Below are 19561 nucleotides of genomic sequence, written 5' to 3' on the forward strand. Positions count from 1 at the left end.
CATTTATTTACTTGTAGTAGTCTTTACTTCTGAAACATTTTAATCTTTCATTTCTAAATTCTTTCCTGAATTCTACTATATCTCTTTTCAAGTCATTCTGTTCTCCAAACATCTCATGTCTGAGTTTTTCAAATTGTGGTTTATGTTGTTCTTCATAAGTTTCATGATTTTGTTAATTTCATATTTTAAAATTTTGTTAATTCTAAGCCCATCTGGAACAGTAGGCTACAGATACAAGGACATATAATATGATCACCTGTTTGGGGGGCATGTCTTTCTGGCATGCATCCATGGTCCACAAGAAGTTAGTCAGACCTTAGTTATATTTTTCATGCAACACTGTATGGGATTCAACACTTTTCTTTTCTGTTGGTCATTTCTAAGTGAAATGAGTAAGCTAGGATAATTCTTCTAGCTTGATGGTCCTCATGCTCCTCCTTTAGTTGTGTTCACAAAGTGATAACAGAAAATCGTCCTGGATTTCCTGAGATCTGACTACTCTGTTTTCTTTCCCCTCTTCCTTTTTAATTGGAACTTCTCGTTCTTTTGAACCTTTGTTTTGTTTTTGTCTAACTCAACTTGGATTCTACTCCCAGCAGCCGTTTCTCAGAGCAGGATTTTTATCCTAGAAGGGAACTTCAATTTATAACTTTCCCAAGTTAATAGAGCCCCAAACACTCTTGCACCCACCCACCAGTAAACTCAGGTCTGCACAACCCATCCCCTCTCACCCCAGTCTAACCAGACATCCTCCGACGGTCCACTTCACTCTCTGCTATTTGGACCACTTGGTGGTGTCCTGTTCTTTGGTCATGAAGTGGGTTCATTATTTTCCCTCATGATGCTGACATCATACAGGTTCTGAAACTGCTGATGCTTGGTCCCATTCACATTTGGGATTTGTAAGGGTCTCTCATCACATAATCATGGGATTTTAATCTTTGCTATTCTAATTGATCAATCTCATACAGGGGGATTCAAGAAGATTCAAAAACTACATGTCCTCCTGAAGCATGTTTGCTAATGAACATATTTAAAAGGTGCTGTGTCCATTCCAAAAGGTTCTAGATAAGACCCCATTTAACCCATAAAATAGGTTATATTAGTATATTCTGGGACAGGATCTACCTACCCACTAAAAGCTATCCATCTATTAGATCAGTTATATCTATGTGAATCAGACTCATAGCACAGTATAATGTCAGTCATTAAATTAGTGGTAGAATGATTGACTGAAAAAAAAAAATACAGTTGATGGCTCCCTAGATAGCTCATAAGAACTGAAAATGAAAGATTACCACTCCCACAGTGATTGGAAAGTGATTATTTGGACACCACTAGACAAGAAAATGTGACAAGGGAGAAATGTCATCAAAAGTAATATCTAATAACAAAAATACCTTTATGACAAACTGTCATCTTTACTCACTTTGTCGCAGAAGACCTTGATCTGGCAATAAGCTCTATGAATGGGTTTATTGCTACGATTATTGTAACTGTATGTATCAATCTGAATCATCAAAGGAAGTCCTTTCACTCCTTTTTGGGAGGAGAAATCTGTACTCAGGCAATTCACGGTGATGAAAATCTGAGGGAGGAAGGAAGAAAGGAAAAAGTTCACAAGTCACCATAAAAAAGATCTATTAAAAAAATGCATAAGCCTTAGACTTAAAATTAGAATATTAAACAAACCTAAAAGGACAACTAAAGAACATGTGGATATTCTCACATAAAACTTATTGAATACATGAAACTGATTTATTATAATTTCTAGTTATAAATTTATAAAATTTTTGCTTTTATATTTCAACTTGAAACAGACAATTTAAATTTATCTTTATATCAGCAATGCCTTATTTTCCAAACATGCATAAGTTAGTTGGGTGAAACACTATCTCCTCTCAACATATTAAAACTGTAACTTTCAGTAATTACATCAATTTCTATAATCTCTGACCTGTGGGGTAAAAAAAAAAGCTACACAACATCTTCCTTTGCATCTTATTGCATCAAAACATAGTTATTTGTTTACACATCTATTTTTCTTATTTTCATGAGAGTATGAGATTTGAGACAATTTTTTATTATTTTTGTATTACTGGTACTTAATGTAGTGTCTAGCAGAGAATAAGCATTCAATAAACATCTGATGAATGAGGTCAATGAATTTATCTAGAAAGCCCACTAGACTGAGAGTCAAAAGCCCCAGGTTTTAGTCCCAGCTCTAACATTAACCAGATCTCAATCAAGCCATTGCTAAGTCTTTGGTTTTCAATTTTCCCATTAAATCATTCTTAAAACCTCCCCAAAGAATAGACTATAAATGCTAAGATGCTTTCAACTTAGTGAAAAAGTAAAAGAGCTGGCAAAGTAAGACCTGGAACAGGAGGAGGGACGGGTAGTAAAGACATCAGCATTCTCATCTTACAACATGAGGTATCAAGAGAGACAAGCAAAACGATATGAATCTGAAAAAATGGAACTGCCCAAGAGAACTAAAAATAATAATCTCATTGTAAAATACTGAGAGGAATAGGAGGAATACAAACGACTAAATTTATCCTCCTTTTCTATAGTACATAGATGTCAATATATACCACTTTATTTATCAAGGACTAAGGATATAAGGGGGCTTTCCAGGTGGTGTGCTAGTGGTAAAGAACTCGCCCGCCAAAGCAAGAGACATAAGAGACTCCGGTTTGACTCCTGGGTCAGAAAGATCCCCTGGAGGAGGGCATAGCAACCCGTTCCAGTACTCTTGCCTAGAGAATCCTATGGACGGGGGAGCCAGGTGGCCTACAGTCCATCGGGTCGCGAAGAGTCAGTCATGACTGAGCAACAGCACGCACGCAGGGATGTAAGGACAGCACCTAGATTTATCTGGTGACTACATGAATAGAAGAGGCAGTCTCTGGGGAAAAACAGGCACAATAGATTACATCCTTGATACTATTTTCAGTTAATACTAGGTATTATTTGTATTCAACAGAAAACTTTAAACCCACTGTTTTAAAATTGTACCGTTATGTATTCTGAAAACCATTTCATCAGATGTATTATCTGACTCTTGTTTTATTTGGTCCCTTTGAAATCTTTATTCAGCTTCAGACCCTTGTCCTAAAGCCTTTCATATCATAGCAACACCCCCAGAAAACGCCCTGCAGAAATCAAAGAGCCACTTCCAGGAGCTGCATTTTAAAAGCCATTCAAATTTTTGATCTAATTCATTTTAGGCCATGTCCGTGGTCGGCCTTTTGTAATTCATACAACCAAATCTCTCATTTTTAGTGCTATACCTATATAAAGATCAGAGTCTTCCCTGGTGGCTCAGATGGTAAAGTGTCTGCCTGCAATGCGGGAGACCCGGGTTCGATCCCTGGGTTGGGAAGATCTCCTGGAGACGGAAACAGCAACCCACTCCAATACTCTTGTCTGGAGAATCCCACGGACGGAGGAGCCTGGTAGGCTACAGTCCATGGGGTCGCAAAGAGTCGGACACGACTGGGTGACTTCACTTTATATAAAGATCGCCTTTTTCTGAGCCCCTTGCTTGGCAATAGAGACACATTAGCAAGGCAGCACACCACATCAATAGCAGTCAAGCCCAGATGACACATCTTAGTGACATGCTAATTACAACAACTGTGGACACCATGACACAGGATCTCACTTCTCTAGCTGCAACCGGAAACAAGTGCCTAAAGATGATCTAACCATAAATATGGGCATTCCATTCATTCATGCCTTTTTCACTCATTCATTCTACAAAGATCAACACAAGTTCACAGTAGTTCAAACACAACGTTAGACACTGAGGATACAGAAGAAAGCAGATCCCAGTCTCATGGAGCTAATAGTCCAAGGGGAAGACAGATGAGCAGTCCAGCAACGATCAATACAGAGTGGCCAGGGCTCCCCAGAGAGAGATGTGTACCGAGGCCATGAGAACACAGAATACTGAAGTTGAAAGACACAAGTGAAATACACAACCCACAGAGATACTGGGCTAAGATCAGGTATTCCATAAATACTTATTTATTATTTAGGAAGATAAAGACAAAGAGTAACTAGACATGCAAAAGTCCAGTGATTTAGGAGAGCTAAGTGATGAAGACCACTCAGAAGGAAGATTCCATGCTGGTTTTCCTACTGAATTTTCAGGGTAAATGGAGACAGATGTCCTGACTGCAGAGAACATTCACTCACGCCACAGATATTTTTAGGTATCTACCATGACTGCAAGGAGATCCAACCAGTCTATTCTGAAGGAGATCAGCCCTGGGATTTCTTTGGAAGGAATGATGCTAAAGCTGAAACTCCAGTACTTTGGCCACCTCATGCAAAGAGTTGACTCACTGGAAAAGACTCTGATGCTGGGAGGGATTGGGGGCAGGAGGAGAAGGGGATGACAGAGGATGAGATGGCTGGATGGCATCACTGACTTGATGGACGTGAATCTGAATGAACTCCAGTAGTTGGTGATGGACAGGGAGGCCTGGCGTGCTGCGATTCATGGGGTCGCAAAGAGTCAGACACGACTGAGTGACTGAACTGAACTGAACTGAACTGAACCATGTCTCTGGGACTGTGCTGGGTACCAGCACAGGTACAACAACAGTCCCTGCAATCACAGAAGTTTGAGGCTAGCTTCCTCAGTGGCTCAGGGGTAAAGAATCTGCCTGCAATGCAGGAGATGCAGGTTCGATCCCTGTGTTGGGAAGATCCCCTGGAGGAGGAAATGGCAACCCACTCCAGTATTCTTGCCTGGAGAATCCCCTGGACAGAGGAGCCTGGAGGGCTAAAGTCCATATGGTTACAAAGAGTCAGACACGACTGAGTGACTGAGCAAACACACGCACGAAAGATTACAATAACTTCACTGAAACCAATCTTTAGGTCAAAAATGAAAGCATACTTTTCTAGGAACACTTGACTTCTTAAATTGTGATTATCATTATTGGTGATGGGGTTTTTCTTGGCCAGAATGTATAAAGAAACACAGCTTTATGTCAGCAAATCAATGCTCACTCTGGTGAGCAATGCAGTTGTTCCAATTTGGGGCTGTGTATTTCATGTAGAAATCTTCCTGTTGGTGGCTATAATTGACAGTCCTCAACCAGACTGGTTTTTTTCCCCTTTCCCTCATAAAGCCTCCTGAGTCCTGCAGAAGCCAGAAGAGAAAACTATTCTGTATTTCCCAAGCTAATAGGATTCATGGTTGGCTCAGTGATTGATCCATATGCTTACTCACCATGGACATACACCCAGACAGGCAGGAAGCAGTATTAATTGTGGCCTTGTCAGCCCAAGGTCTCAGCTAAGAAAGCTTAGCTGATGAAATATGTATATTTATAAGGGCCACTTGAGTAGGACAGATCTATGGAAATAATAGATGCTTACTGGCAATATTCTGCAATACATGCACTGACTCGTCCTTGGAGGAGCTGTAACAACGAGCCATCCAGTAGAGAAGGTCTTAATGGTGAAATGAGCTACAGCACACTGTAGGAGACAGTTACACTTAGGTCCTCTTCAAGGAGATAGGTCCTTAGTAGAAGATCCAGTGGGCCCTCTTTGATTCATGGCAGCCTGATTCTACAACAAGTAAATAACACAAGACTCTACCTTCTTTTTCTGCTGTGTTATGTTACCAGAATTATCCTAACAAGTAGGGATTTTATAATAGGGTTGGCACTGCTTTCTTCTTGCCTGGCTGTCTGACCCGCTAGCAAAGCACGCTCTATGTGCTTGATGGTATCAACTGTGGTCTCGCTGTGCTGCACTTAAAACCCGAATGGTTGAACTTTAACTGCGATGGGTGGTAGAATGCGGGAGGGGGTATGGAAGGACATTAAAGAAAACCTAGCATTCATTTGTTTCATCTTGCAAACCCAACCATGTCCCAGCTCTATACACAGCAGGCAAATGTGACAATGAATTTCTTGAAAGTTTATCTACAAAGCACTGTTTGTAAACGTGTATTACAGAAACTTGGGGAAAAGGTACACTTTCCCTCACTAAATGTTAATCCAAATGTCAAGCACAGAAAGTTCTTTTTAACTTTAGTAGAAGCCCTAATTATGCAAAGAAATGTTGTGAACAATTAGTCTGTCAACCAAGAGCTGTAAATGTTGTTTTCCTATAATTCTTACAGCACGTAATTTATTTTTTAGAAAAATGTTAACTGAATCAACTGTATCCAGGCAGATAATAGATATAATTTTAATTTTGTCATTGGTTCAAAGATTGATTCCAACAGAGAGATCGTTTGGAAAGGTACCAAGACCTTTTCAGAAATGGAAGCAGTCTCATGACAATTGATAATTTTTAATAAAATCACTTTTAGACACATGAATTACAACTCCCATTTTGTAGTTCCTACACAAGAAAAGTGACTTTATCTGGGTTATAATACCTCTCAGTTGTGTATTATGGGTATAGTAAGATTTATTAAAATAAATGCAGAATTAGTGTGCTTTAGAAGTGCTACATTAACTTGATTATTAACTTCCAAGATTTTTCTAAGAGCTTGCCATTACAATAAATAGGCGAATCTTGATCTACAAAGCAATCTGGGACTTAAAAAATCATAAGGTCTATGGTTTGATGGAAAGTGTTTATTTTCCTCTTTAAATAATTGTATTTTGTGTTTTCAAGATCCCCGATTAGAGACTAAGAAAGCTACTTATTTCCTAAGGTTGAGACTCTAAAGAGCTCTTTTACAAGAAATTGCACACATTAGCCTCCAAATTACAGGGACACGACATACATCAAGAAATCCATATTTTCACCATAAAACACAAAGAATATATAAACGCGTTAAATGTACTCTTGCCAGTTTCTCTACTCTGTTTTCTTCTTGGTTCTTAGAATTATTAACGACCTTATAGATGGTTTTCTTACATCTTAGCATTTTTTCCCCATTTATATGATTGCATTTGGTGCAAGTGCAATGCCAAGTTGAGACACAAAGATAAACTAAAAGCAAATAATATTAACATGTGAAATCTCAGTCTTAGGCAATTATTTGTTTCCTTTATGCATTCATTCATCAAATATTTACTGAATATCTTTTCTCTGTGTCTGCCATTATGCTACGAGGTGGGACATAAGAATGCTGAGACAGACTCCCTGCTCTCAGAGAGCTTGCAATTTTGTTGAGAATCTGCGAAACTCCTAGATTTCCTGATGCCTCCATCTATAGAACACCTTTAGGAAATGATTACAACCTGAATAAATATTTCTTTATTTTCTCCTACAGACACCGTGAGTAGGCACAGATCCATTTTTGGTTTACTCACATATTCTACCACATTTTCCATACTCCTTTAGTACTCAATATTCTCCATTTCCAGAATATACCAGGCTTGTTTCCAGTTGCCAGACTTTGCTATGGGCAGTGCCCTCTATCCCCAAAGCTGACCCCATAGATGGTCACACTGCCTGTCCTTCTTCTCATTCAGATTTCAGTCCAATGTCAACTTTTCAGAAATCGCCGCACTGACCATCTAGAGTTGTCTTCCTTCTCCTTCTCCCACAACGAGTAGCTCACCTTAGGATGCTGCTCTTTCTTGGTTTCTTCACAGTACTGAACATTATCTGGATTTATCTTGTCTTTTATCTGTTTAGTACTTAATTATCTGTCTGCCCCATGCAGCTCTAAACCCATAAGAGGAGGGGCCTTGTCTGCCTCAAGCTCCTTCTGTTTCCAATGCCAGGCTCATGGAAGATAGTCAACAAATATTTGTCTAACAAATTAAGAGAAAATTACTTTTCTAAATACACAGTTCCTCCTTTATCAGTGTTCTTGCTTTCATAAGCAAAATGTTCTAAGAGCCAAGAATGCTCTGAGTGAGTAGCTGAAGTTGTCAAGATAAAATACAGCAGAGTTAGTTGCTCTGACCAGATTTATCCTCAAAAAAAAAAAAAATGTTATCTAGCTGTATATCAACAAACCCAAATCAAGCCCCAACTATATAGTCAAGTATGAATATATATATGTACGTATCATGTATGTCCAGGTATATAAGCTAATGAAGATGATACACATGAATGTTACAGGAGAAACAGAAATCTAAGGTAGGGCATTGCCCTTGAGGAAAAGGGCAGCTACAACATTCTCATTGTGATGGGGTGTATAAAAATAGGAACTGGGGTGAATATCTCAGGGTGTACATACTGTGAGAACCTGAAAAGAAAGGAGACAGCTCAACCAGGGAGGATTTCCTATAGGAGTGCTGAACTAGAAGGAAGAGAAATGAAGGAGAACGTGCATGCTGTTCTCAAAAGAGGAAAGAGGCCAGGCTAATGGGAGAGGGGGGTTAGTGCTGAGGAGGTTCAGAAGGAGCCTAGGAAAAGGCCGTTGGGGAGGGGAGACACCAACCAAGATGCTTGTATCCCTGTGATCGAGTCACAGACACTTGATGAAGTCAAGTGTGTATCACTGAGGCCAAGGGCAGATAGACCTGTGGCCACAGTATCCAAAATCCAAATTACCGAGAGGGCAGAGTGAAGGCTGAGAAAAGACCAGGAGGATCAGAAATCGAGGGTCTGCACCCCTTCCAGAGGCCAGACCTCTGGAGGGAAGGACAGGAAGCTAGGTTGCTGGGGCGAGGGAGCCAGGATGTGAAGATGGGGAGGGAGCACCTGGCTGGGGAGTCTGGCAGAAGCAGGAGGATGGGCAGGAGCATGCGCAGCGGGGCCACGCAGCGGTGTTCTCCCAGGACGGACGGGTGGTCGCACAGCAGAGAGGAAGAACAGAAGGCGGCAAGGCTGTGGAAGGAGGCCCTGTGGGAGCTGAGAGCCCTGGAAACAGGGATTAAATGGGATCAGCTCACAGGTGAAGTTCTGTTAAGAAGAAGGAGCTTTCTATGAAGCTGGAGGGCAAAATGAGAGGAAATCACAGCAAGGAAAAAAAATGTACAAGAGGCTCAAAATTATGTCCCTGGTGCAAATGCTGACTCTGTGGCCTTGGACTAACTATTGAACCTTTCTGGGCCTCATTAGCCTCTTCTTTTAAATGGGTAATGGCACCCCACTCCAGTATTCTTACCTGGAAAATCCCATGGATGGAGGAGCCTGGTAGGCTGCAGTCCATGGGGTCGCTAAGAGTCGGACACAACTGAGCGACTTCACTTTCACTTTTCACTTTCACGCATTGGAGAAGGAAATGGCAACCCACTCCAGTGTTCTTGCCTGGAGAATCCCAGGGACGTGGGAGCCTGGTGGGCTACCATCTCTGGGGTCTCACAGAGTCAGACACGACTGAAGCGACTTAGCAGCAGCAGCAATCTCTAGCTTGATACTGTGATACTTCAAGATCACGTTTTTTAAAATTTATTGTTTTTTGAATTAATTTTTATGCACGTATAGCTGCTTTACAAGGTTGTGCTAGTTTCTGCTGTACACGATCTCAGTCAGATACGGAGACTGAGGTCTCATTTTTCAACTATAAGATGCCATGAAAATCTTCAGCAACTTTCGATGACCACCACGACTTCCATCTTCTCAGATTCCTGGTCACCCTGCCAGTCCTACTCTGAGACTCCAAGCTCCTCCTCGCCCCCACGGCACAGTCCACAAAGTACTGCCCCACACGTACTCCCTCTGCAACTGCGGTCCCCAGTTCAAGCCCTCCTTCCGACCAGACCGCTCCAAGAGCTCCCTGTCCAGACTCTCTCCAGGCATTTGATTCCAAATGGTTCCAGAGTGGTTATATTCACATAACTTGAACAGAGAGATATTTTATGAAGGTGAATTGATCTGGAAAGCACAGACTCTATCTCTGTGTGACCCTTTCAGAGGGGTGGAGTCGCAGGCTTCGCTGGGGAGAGAGCGAAGGTGAATCCTCTGGGGCAGAACCCTAGTGGCTCTACAGACGGCCAGTCTCGGCCACTCGGCTCTGTCACCTGAACGGGTCTTGTGAAGCAGCACCTCAGGACAAGGAAGAATCTGGATATTGTGTAACAACGGGCGGGGCTGTTTCATAAATAATGAGCTCTCAGTGGGAGGAAGAAGCAAAACAGACTGAAAGAGCCACTGACTCAGATTTCTGGTTATCGGTTATGACTTTAAGCCTCTTCTATTCGCGTTTAACACTGAAAACTTGTTTTGAGTTTGTCATAGCTGAATCTAGCACAAAATTCAAAAGGGTAAATGTGGAAACCACACCCCCCTCCCCTATCAGCATTGCTCCCCAACCAACAGTTTCTTGGGTATCTGTCAGTTTCTAGTGTATCCTTCTAGAAACCTGCTATGCAAATTCATATCCTTTTCTTTCCAGCACAAATGGTAGCATGGTCAACACAGCTCTGCAGCCTGCTTTTTTTTTCACTAGACAAGACATTCTGAAGAGAGTCCTTTCTTTTTCTTTAAAAAACAAAACAAAACCCCATGAATATGGAGTAACAATTTCTTTAACATGAGGCTGTTTTTAGCCTCTTCATCTTGTAAACCATGCTGCAATGCAAGCTTTCAACATGAGCACGTATAAATTAGGGACCATAAGTAAAGGCCCTGTCCCCCCCAGTTTTAACCTGACCTCAGTCTTCACTGAGATTGCTTCCCTCCAGGTAACATCCTTACAAGCAGGGGTATGCTGTTCAAACCTGTCATGACTCTGCCCTCTGGGTCCCAGGTGGGAGGTCCAAGTATCTGCATTTGTAACCATTTCCCAACTTGCTGCTGCTTTCAGAGGTTCCGGCTGTAAGAAACCACCGCCTGCGTCACCCACTTCGCCAGTCACTTCCTCCTTCTGTCCTGCTCTCCCGAACCCTTCTGTCATCTCTTTACTGACCACTCCGTCCCTCTCTGGTTCCTTCTCCTCCACGTCCCCTAATGGGTGGGTCTAAAGTTCCCACCTTGAGCCTCTTTCACCCACCCTCCAAGCCTCCCCGCGGCATTTCGCCCGTCTTGCAACGTCTCTCGTGCCCCTCCACAGCCACTCTGCCTTCGCGCGGAGCTCCACCGCCCAGGGTTCTGCTGCACTGCCCAGTCTCTGCGCCTGCGAATGCCCTGTCCTGCTACCTGGAGCCCCTTCCTGGCCCCCTCTCAGATGCAGCTCACGCACCACGCCCTCCTTTGGGTCTTCCCTGACCCCACAGAGCTGGTACCTTCTCTACCTGCTAAAGAGCAGGGTATGTGGTCATAACTGTATTAACATCTTTCAACTTTTCATTTGCAAGCTTTTAAAATAAGACATTGAGGGAACTTTTAAATTAAAAACGTAATAGAAATGCTTTTATAAAAATAAAATGAATTAAAAGATGAAACTTGTTTATAAAGCAGAAATAGACTCATGGACATAGAAAACCATCTTCTGGTTACCAAAGGGGAAGGAGGAAGGTGTAAATTAGGAGTTTGGGATTAACATACACACGCTAAGTGAAGTGAAGTGAAGTGAAGTCACTCAGTCGTGTCCGACTCTTTGCGACCCCATGGACTGTAACCTATCAGGCTCCTCTGTCCATGGGATTTTCCAGGCAAGAGTAGTGGAGTCGATTGCCATTTCCTTCTCCAGCTGATCTACCCAACCCAGGGATCGAACCCAGGTCTCCCGCATTGTAGACAGATGCTTTACCATCTGAGCCACCAGGGAAGCTATTATATATAAAACAAATAATCAACAGGGACCTATTGTATAATACAGGAAATTATATTCACTATTTTCTAATAATCTATAATGGTTATTAGAAAGAATTAGAAAAGAATCTGAAAAGAATCACAACATATACAACTGTATCACTTTGCTATACACCTGAAATTAACACAACATTGTAAATCAACTATACTTCAGTTTCAAAAATGGCTTAAAACATTAAGTTACCAAAAAGTTCCTGGCTACTAACCATAAGACAAAAAGACAAGCCTCAGAATGGGAGAGAATACTTGCGAACCGGGCTACTCATCAAGTAGGTGGATACTTATTTGTGCTCAAGAAATTTTTTTATTTTGTGATAAAAAATAAAAAGCCAGGGCTACCGTCCCATCTATAACTCTTATCACCCTTTAATTCTGTTTTCACTAGAGGCTTTGTCGCCTTCTTCCTCATTTGACAGTCATGTACAGAGGTGTCTGAGTCCTCAGCCCAGCCAGGATGGCCTCTGAGAGCAGCAGACACCCTGCTTGGCTTTTTGTCTGTAAATCCCCACTGCAGGGCCCAGCACGTGACGCACAGCAAGCAGGCTGCTTCGAGGGGATGCCGGCCCCTTTGTCAGAGACAAGGTAGAAGACACTCTGACCACCTCCTCCCAAGACAAAAAGGCAGTATGGAAAGAACACGTGCTTCAGACAGACATTCCCAGGGTGGCAGTCTCCACTCTACTGTGCATTCACTGTGTAAGCTCTGTGGACTTCAATCTCTTCATTGTTTAAATGAAAAATAATAGCCACTTAAAATATGAATATTGCATAAGGCATATAAACAACTGGCAGACTGCCTGGTATATATCAATAAGTAAGCACTGAATAAATATTAACCATGGTGCACACACACACACACACACATATCAGTCTATGAAATCTGTCTGCAGTCTCACTCTCTGCATGCACACAACAGTTCATGCATGTGAGTTATGAGCCCTCAGCAGAATTCAGGCCAAAAACCATGGATACTCCACATTCTAACAAAAGATCAAGCTGTTGATAGCTCTGGTGAGATGCTTTCCAAAGATTATTCCTTCCAAATGTGACTTAACTCCAGCTTTATAGCTTTTTCTGCCATCCATTACCTTATAAAACTGGAACAAAGGTATAGCTTTGTTGAAGTTCAATAACAAAGACTCCAGCAAATGTTTACCTTTCCCTTTTAAAGCTGCCTTCATCCACACCACACCCCAGCAAACACATAAAAATGCCATTTGCCCTGCTTTGCAGTGTGTATCTCAGCCCCTCAAGACTCCTCCCAGGAGCCTCTCAATACTTTGTTTACTTTGGAGATGAAGGAAGATGCCTTATATTTCTCTTCTTCCATAGGATGACCTGTTGAAACCTGGGCTCTACTCAGGCAAAACGTTAGGCCATAAGGGACTTCCCAGGTGGCGCCAGTGGTAAAGAACCCACCTGCCAATGCGGGAGACACAAGAGACATGGTTTCAGTCCCTGGGTTGGGAAGATGCCCTGGAGGAGGATCCCCTGGAGGAGGAAATGGCAAGTCACCTCTAGGATTCCTGCCTGGAGAGTTCCATGAACAGAGGAGCCTGGCAGGTTAGTCCATGGCAGGTCAAAAAGAATCAGACTCAATGGAGCACACGTGCACACACAGGAAGATGCAACTTTTTCTGAATTAGTAATATCCATCAACTCAATTTCATCCTGGACTGTCTGATACGCAGAAAGAGGACTCCCTGGACTGCTGACAGGAGGTCGGGGTCAGGGAAGCAAACTAGATCATGAACCCGTGGACACTCAGGAGTGTGGTTTCCTTTGACCAGTTCTTTGGGTTCCCTTTTAATCCCCCAGATCAGTACTTACACATCTCCCCTTCTCCCTGGTGTCCAGGGAGTTTGGTAGGAAGGGAACACAGTTCATCCAGAAGCATCCCCTTGGAAGATATGATTCATCAAGACTATCGAAACTGTAACTTTCCAAAGCACTTTGCTTGACACACAGTGGAGCCCCATAAAAACTGATTAAATGTTTAGACAAAAAACAAGTGTTGAGAGAAAGAGAAAAGGAAGAAGGGTGAGATAAATTGGGGACAATTTTAATAGCTCTGCCATGATTTGGTGCTAAAAGTCTTTCAATAACCTTATTTTCAACAAAGACTGAATAATTTACAGGGTTCAAGAAGGTTAGAATACTTGTATTTCCTCCAGTTTTCTGCCTTTACATAGGCTGTGATCACAGCACTTGCACCATCCTGTCTCTGATGCTACCAACACTGAGATCTGAGGATCTCAGCTGAGGGGCTGGTTTCCTTCCCATCAGGAGTAGACGGAGTAGAGCCACGCCTGGCTAGCGGACAACTGGTCGTACCTGGAAAGGACAGCACCGGAAAGAGAGAGGGCTGACCCACCCAGGAAGAAAAGGAAGAAACCTGGACCTCACGTGACAAAAGCAAGTCACCCAGTATGAGAGCTTTATTTATGTCTCACAATATGGAAGCAGCTCATGACACAGACCACATCCAATGTTCTTATGTCCAGTAAAAGGAATGCTCAAAATTCTCCAAGCCAGGCTTCAGCAATACATGAACCGTGAACTTCCAGATGGTCAAGCTGGTTTTAGAAAAGGCTAAAGAGATCAAATTGCCAACATCTGCTGGATCATGGAAAAAGCAAGAGAGTTCCAGAAAAACATCTATTTCTGCCTTATAGACTATGCCAAAGCCTTTGACTGTGTGGATCACAATAAACTGTGGAAAATTCTGAAAGAGATGGGAATACCAGACCACCTGACCTGCCTCTTGAGAAACCTGTATGCAGGTCAGGAAGCAACAGTTAGAAAAGGACATGGAACAACAGACTGGTTCCAAACAGGAAAAGAAGTACTTCAAGGCTGTATACTGTCACCCTGCTTATTTAACTTATATGCAGAGTACATCATGAGAAACGCTGGGCTGGATGAAGCACAGTTGGAATCAAGATTGCCAGGAAAAATATCAATAACCTCAGATATGCAGATGACACCACCTTTATGACAGAAAGTGAAGAAGAACTAAACAGTTTCTTGATGAAAATGAAAGAGGAGAGTGGAAAAGTTGGCTTAAAGCTCAACATTCAGAAAACGAAGATCATGGCATCCGGTCCCATCACTTCATGGCAAATAGATGGGGAAACAGTGGAAACGGTGGCTGACTTTATTTTCGGGGGGCTCAAAAATCACTGCAGATGGTGATTACAGCCATGAAATTAAAAGATGCTTACTCCTTGGAAGGAAAGTTATGACCAACCTAGATAGCATATTCAAAAGTAGAGACATTACTTTGTCAACAAAGGTCCGTCTACTCAAGACTATGGTTTTTCCAGTAGTCATGTATGGATGTGAGAGTTGGACTGTGAAGAAAGCTGAGCGCCAAAGAATTGATGCTTTTGAACTGTGGTGTTGGAGAAGACTCTTGAGAGTCCCTTGGACTGCAAGGGGATCCAACCAGTCCATCCTGGGGGAGACCAGCCCTGGGTGTTCATTAGAAGAACTGATATTGAAGCTGAAACTCCAATACTTTTGGCCACCTGATATGAAGAGCTGACTCATTTGAAAAGACCCTGATGCTGGGAAAGATTGAAGGTGGGAGAAGGGGATGACAGAGGATGAGATGGTTGAATGGTATCACCGACCCAATGGACATGAGTTTGGGTAAACTCCAGGAGTTGGTGATGAACAGGGAGGCCTGGCATGCTGCAGTTCATAGGGTCGCAAAGAGTCAGACACAACTGAGCGACTGGACTGAACTGAACTGATTCCAGTGAAAAGACCAAAATAGAAACCTGTTCCTCCGAGCACTAAGCAGCATCTTAACATTCAGGTAATTCTCTGTGGTCACATGAGAGAGGCCTTTGTAGCACATCAAGATTGGTTTCATCTTGAAATCACCGTGAACTGGGAAAAGGGCTGTGGACAAAACTAAGGGGCCTGGTTTCAAGAATCTCCTTAGAAATTAGGGAGAAAGGGGAGCCTGTAATTAGGGTTTGTGAGCTCCTGCTGTGGGATGATGTCATCACTGGCGGTCGGTGCCAGGAATCAGAGCTCACCGCTCTTTAATAATTCAATAGGGGCTTGCCTGGGAATTTCTCATCTTGGGAATTAGTGAGCAACAAATCTACTTTGTAGGTACTGGATTGGCTGTGGGGAGAAAGAAACATTGAAATGAACTTGTAAGTGGGAGTCACGTGAAGAAACAGCCCTGTAGTCCTCCACTAGAATCATAAGGATGGAACTTTAATACTCTGTCAACCCTGTGTGGTCCCCCTTCCTGTCATTTTCCAGCTGAGAAGCTAAAGCTAAGAAGGGGGAAGACACAAAACCGGCTATTCCTATGCCCGGAGACCTGGCAGCCTGAGCCCCATTTCAGTGTTTTATCTTCTTTATTATCCTGTGCCCCACCCCATCAACTTCCAAACTGTGACTGCAAGGATGCTCAGAACCTCACCTACCTGGATGCCACCTAAGTCATTCCCAGGGACCCTGGGACACCCATTCACATTACAAGAGCTTCTGCTGCTGCTAAGTCGCTTCAGTCGTGTCCGACTCTGTGCGACCCCATAGGCGGCAGCCCAGCAGGCTCCTCTGTCCCTGGGATTCTCCAGGCAATAATACTGGAGTGGGTTGCCATTTCCTTCTCCAACAAGAGCTTCTAGACAGCGGGGAAACGGCTCTGGCCAGCAGGCGTCATCGTGCAGAGACACTGTAGCGTAACCAGCAGAACCGGTTCTGGGAGGAAAAACTGCAGGAATTCTGCCAGAACCACACTGCCCTTGAGACTGGCAACGAACAGTGTTAACACCTTCCCTGGCCAAATTTTCTCCTGTAATTAAATTAAACTAAGTGATTACAGTTTCACGTTCTTTCTTTACTTCTGTTCCCACTAAAGGAGAGGTAAGAATAGAATGTAGGTCAGCAACAAAAGACGAGTAGTGTTCTGGAAAAAATCCATAAATTTTGTCATCAGGTCTTGATGATGTGTACGTGGGGAGACTACCAAATATCAGACTGTTTTATTCTATTCTTTTAGTAAATGCACCAAAACCAAAAGTGAAAGTGAAAGCTGCTCCGTCGTGTCCGACTCTTTTGTGAACCCGTGGACTGTGGTCCACCAGGCTCCTCTGTTCATGGGTTTCTCCCAGCAAGAATACTGGAGTGGGTAGCCATTCCCTTCTCCAGGGGTCTTCCTGACCCAGGGACTGAACCTAGGTCTCTAGCATTGCAGGCAGATTCTTAACTATCTGAACCACCAGGGAAGCCAAATGTCCAAATAAAAGCTATCTTGGGAAGACACATGGCTTTCTCAAATGATGCTTACATGGCTCAAAGAACATTCGTAGCGTTTCTTCAGATATAGCCTACTTCAAAGCTGGTCTTGTGCAAATATATATATATTTGTATGTATGTATGTTTATATTTGTATATGTATATGTAAATTTATATATGTATATATATATTTATATATGTATGTACATTTGTATACATATATACATATATTATATATACATGTATACATATATATGTATATTTATATATGTGTGTATATATATGTGTATTTGTATATGTAAATTTATACAGGCATATATAAATTTAATAAATTATATATATAATTTTTACCCTTGAAATGGTATTATTCAAATTGTTGGTATGTATTTACATTTGGACCCAAGTGATTCTGGTTTTTTTTTTTAATACGTTCAAAGATCAAGATTTACTGCCACTGTGTGTGTTCCAAAGGAAGGTAGTGCAACTCTCTGTATGGGCAACCAACTCAAGCTCTGTGCAACCTGTTGCCAAAGGAACCAGCGGAGGGTTATGGCGTTGCTGACTGCCCCATTCCTCCCTGTGTTAACCTCCCAGTGTCACCACTTTCCCTAACACTGAAAGCCAGTAAAGAGGTAAATTGCATATTCAGTTGCTTGAGAAGGTGTGATTCAGGCATGGAAACTCAAATGTCCATGAGGACCAGGCAAGGGAAATTCCAGGAGGGAGAAAGGCAGAGAAAGCATTCAAGAGAACAGTTGGTGCCTCATAAGAGCCACTCACAGCCTTGCAAACACTCGGGCTAATGTTGCCAGAGTCCAAAAGAATCTGGAAACTTGGATTTAAAAAACAAAAATCTGATTATTAAATGCGGGCAAAATATTTTACAATTTGGAATAAAAGTACTTAAAGTGCATTAAACCCACGTACATTTATGTTCTGTGGGCCATATGAAGGTGGTGGGTCACAAATTTGTGTCCTCTGGCCACACCAAAGCCAAAGCAGCAGGTGACATGGAGTGGGGCCCTGATCCCGAAGCCTCCGGGGATTTCTGTGTGGCTGTTACCAACAGGAACTCGTAGGCCAAGGCAACTGCTTCTGAGAAGTCCACAATATGAAAATTAAAAAAAATTCCACGTGAGAGGGACACCTTTCATGCCTTGCTTTGTTGTTGTTTTATCGCTAAGTCATGTCCAACTCTTTTAGGACCCTGTGGACTGAAGCCTGGCAGGCTCCTCTGTCCATGGGATTTCCCGGGCAAGAATACTGGAGTGGGTTGCCGTTTCTTCCTCCAGGGGATCTTCCAAATAAGGGATCAAACCCACGCCTCCTGCCTCTCCAGCACTGGCAGGTGGATTCTTTACCACTGAGCCACCTGGGAAGCCCTTTACATGCCTTGCTTTGTTGAAAACTTTTTCCCAGTTGTGTAATTGTGGGGTTATTTTTGCAGCCTGCTTATTATAAAATCAGTTTATTTAAAGAAAAACCTTATGTCCTGCAGCCTGAAAAAAAAAAAATCTTCTCAGCCTACCTAATGCAACAAATTTAACTTTTATGGTTTTTCTTTAAAAGTTCTCCCAGGAGTTCAGCAAAATCCTTTGGAACTATTTCTATTACTTATCCAGACTGTACACGATTACAACTACCAAATAATAGCTACCAAAAAATATGTATTAAAGAAACAAGTTGTGCTACAACAAGCAAGTACTGCCATTTGCTAAAGCATATGTGAGCGTAAATGTGTCAGCCTGGAACAATACACATATGCAAACGCACATATTTAAACAAGACAAGTGAGCCCTGCCTATGGGAAATGAAAGAAGAGTCAACTCAGCCCCAAATTATCCATCTCGTTGGTTGACCAGAGAGCCACCATCATTTAAGATGTCCCTTCTGGTTTCAGCATTTTCTTTAAAAGGTTCTATTGACTGGTGACAGTTAATACATTCACATTCTAGCAACTTATTATCAGATTCCATGAAAAGGAAAATGAGGGGTGCAGTTTCAGCTGGCTTTACCTTGACAAGGTATTCCAAAGGTGGGATCCCATTGTCTTCACAGTGGATGGCTGTTCTTGGACCTGCCTCTCACTCCTCACACACTGCTGTCCCCACCTCCCTCGGAGGCTGAGTTTTCACACATCAAACCCCCCAAGCACATGCTTGGTACAGCAGAGATGATCGGAAAAGTTGTTTTGTTTTTGCTTTGTGTGCGGGAACTGAAGCCCAGAGGGGTCAGGTGCCTTGCCAAGGATTTCAACTCCGGGCCCTGACACCACCGCACAGGCTGCCTCTCCCTTACCCAGCCCAGTAATCTAGCCTCTGGGAGAAGCGAAGGGTCATGAGGGGAAGGCCCTGGGCTCAGGTGAGGAACTCGAAGCGCAAGCAGAGGAAAGCCTTGAGGAAAAGCTCTTCCTGCCCTTCTGTGCGATCCCTGAGTTCCCAACACATCGCAAGACCTCACTCCTTCCCTCGGACGTACTGAGCCCCTGGAACGTTCCCTCGGCCGCTCTGGAGCTCTGTTTCTGCTTGCCCATTTAGGTCACCTTTCTTGGGCCTAACGCCAGTTTCATTTACTTTGTTTTATACCTGAGTGAAATGAGACACTGAGCAATTCATCTTCATCTCTAAATCATGCCCACAAACTCCCATCCAGTTTC

At 42.8% G+C, this 19561-nt stretch overlaps 1 protein-coding gene across 2 annotated transcripts in view; it reads right to left on the minus strand.

Moving 5' to 3' along the window:
- Positions 1–19561, minus strand: part of GRHL2 (grainyhead like transcription factor 2) — a 169293-nt gene that overhangs the window by 44753 nt on the left and 104979 nt on the right. For both annotated transcript variants that reach the window (XM_040261981.1, XM_040261980.1), the window contains exon 9: positions 1430–1588. In XM_040261981.1, the coding sequence (XP_040117915.1) occupies positions 1430–1588 (159 nt within the window). The remainder of the gene's footprint in view (positions 1–1429; positions 1589–19561) is intronic.

This window comes from Oryx dammah, unplaced genomic scaffold (genome assembly GCF_014754425.2).
Source record: "Oryx dammah isolate SB20612 unplaced genomic scaffold, SCBI_Odam_1.1 HiC_scaffold_19, whole genome shotgun sequence".
NCBI lineage: Eukaryota > Metazoa > Chordata > Mammalia > Artiodactyla > Bovidae > Oryx > Oryx dammah.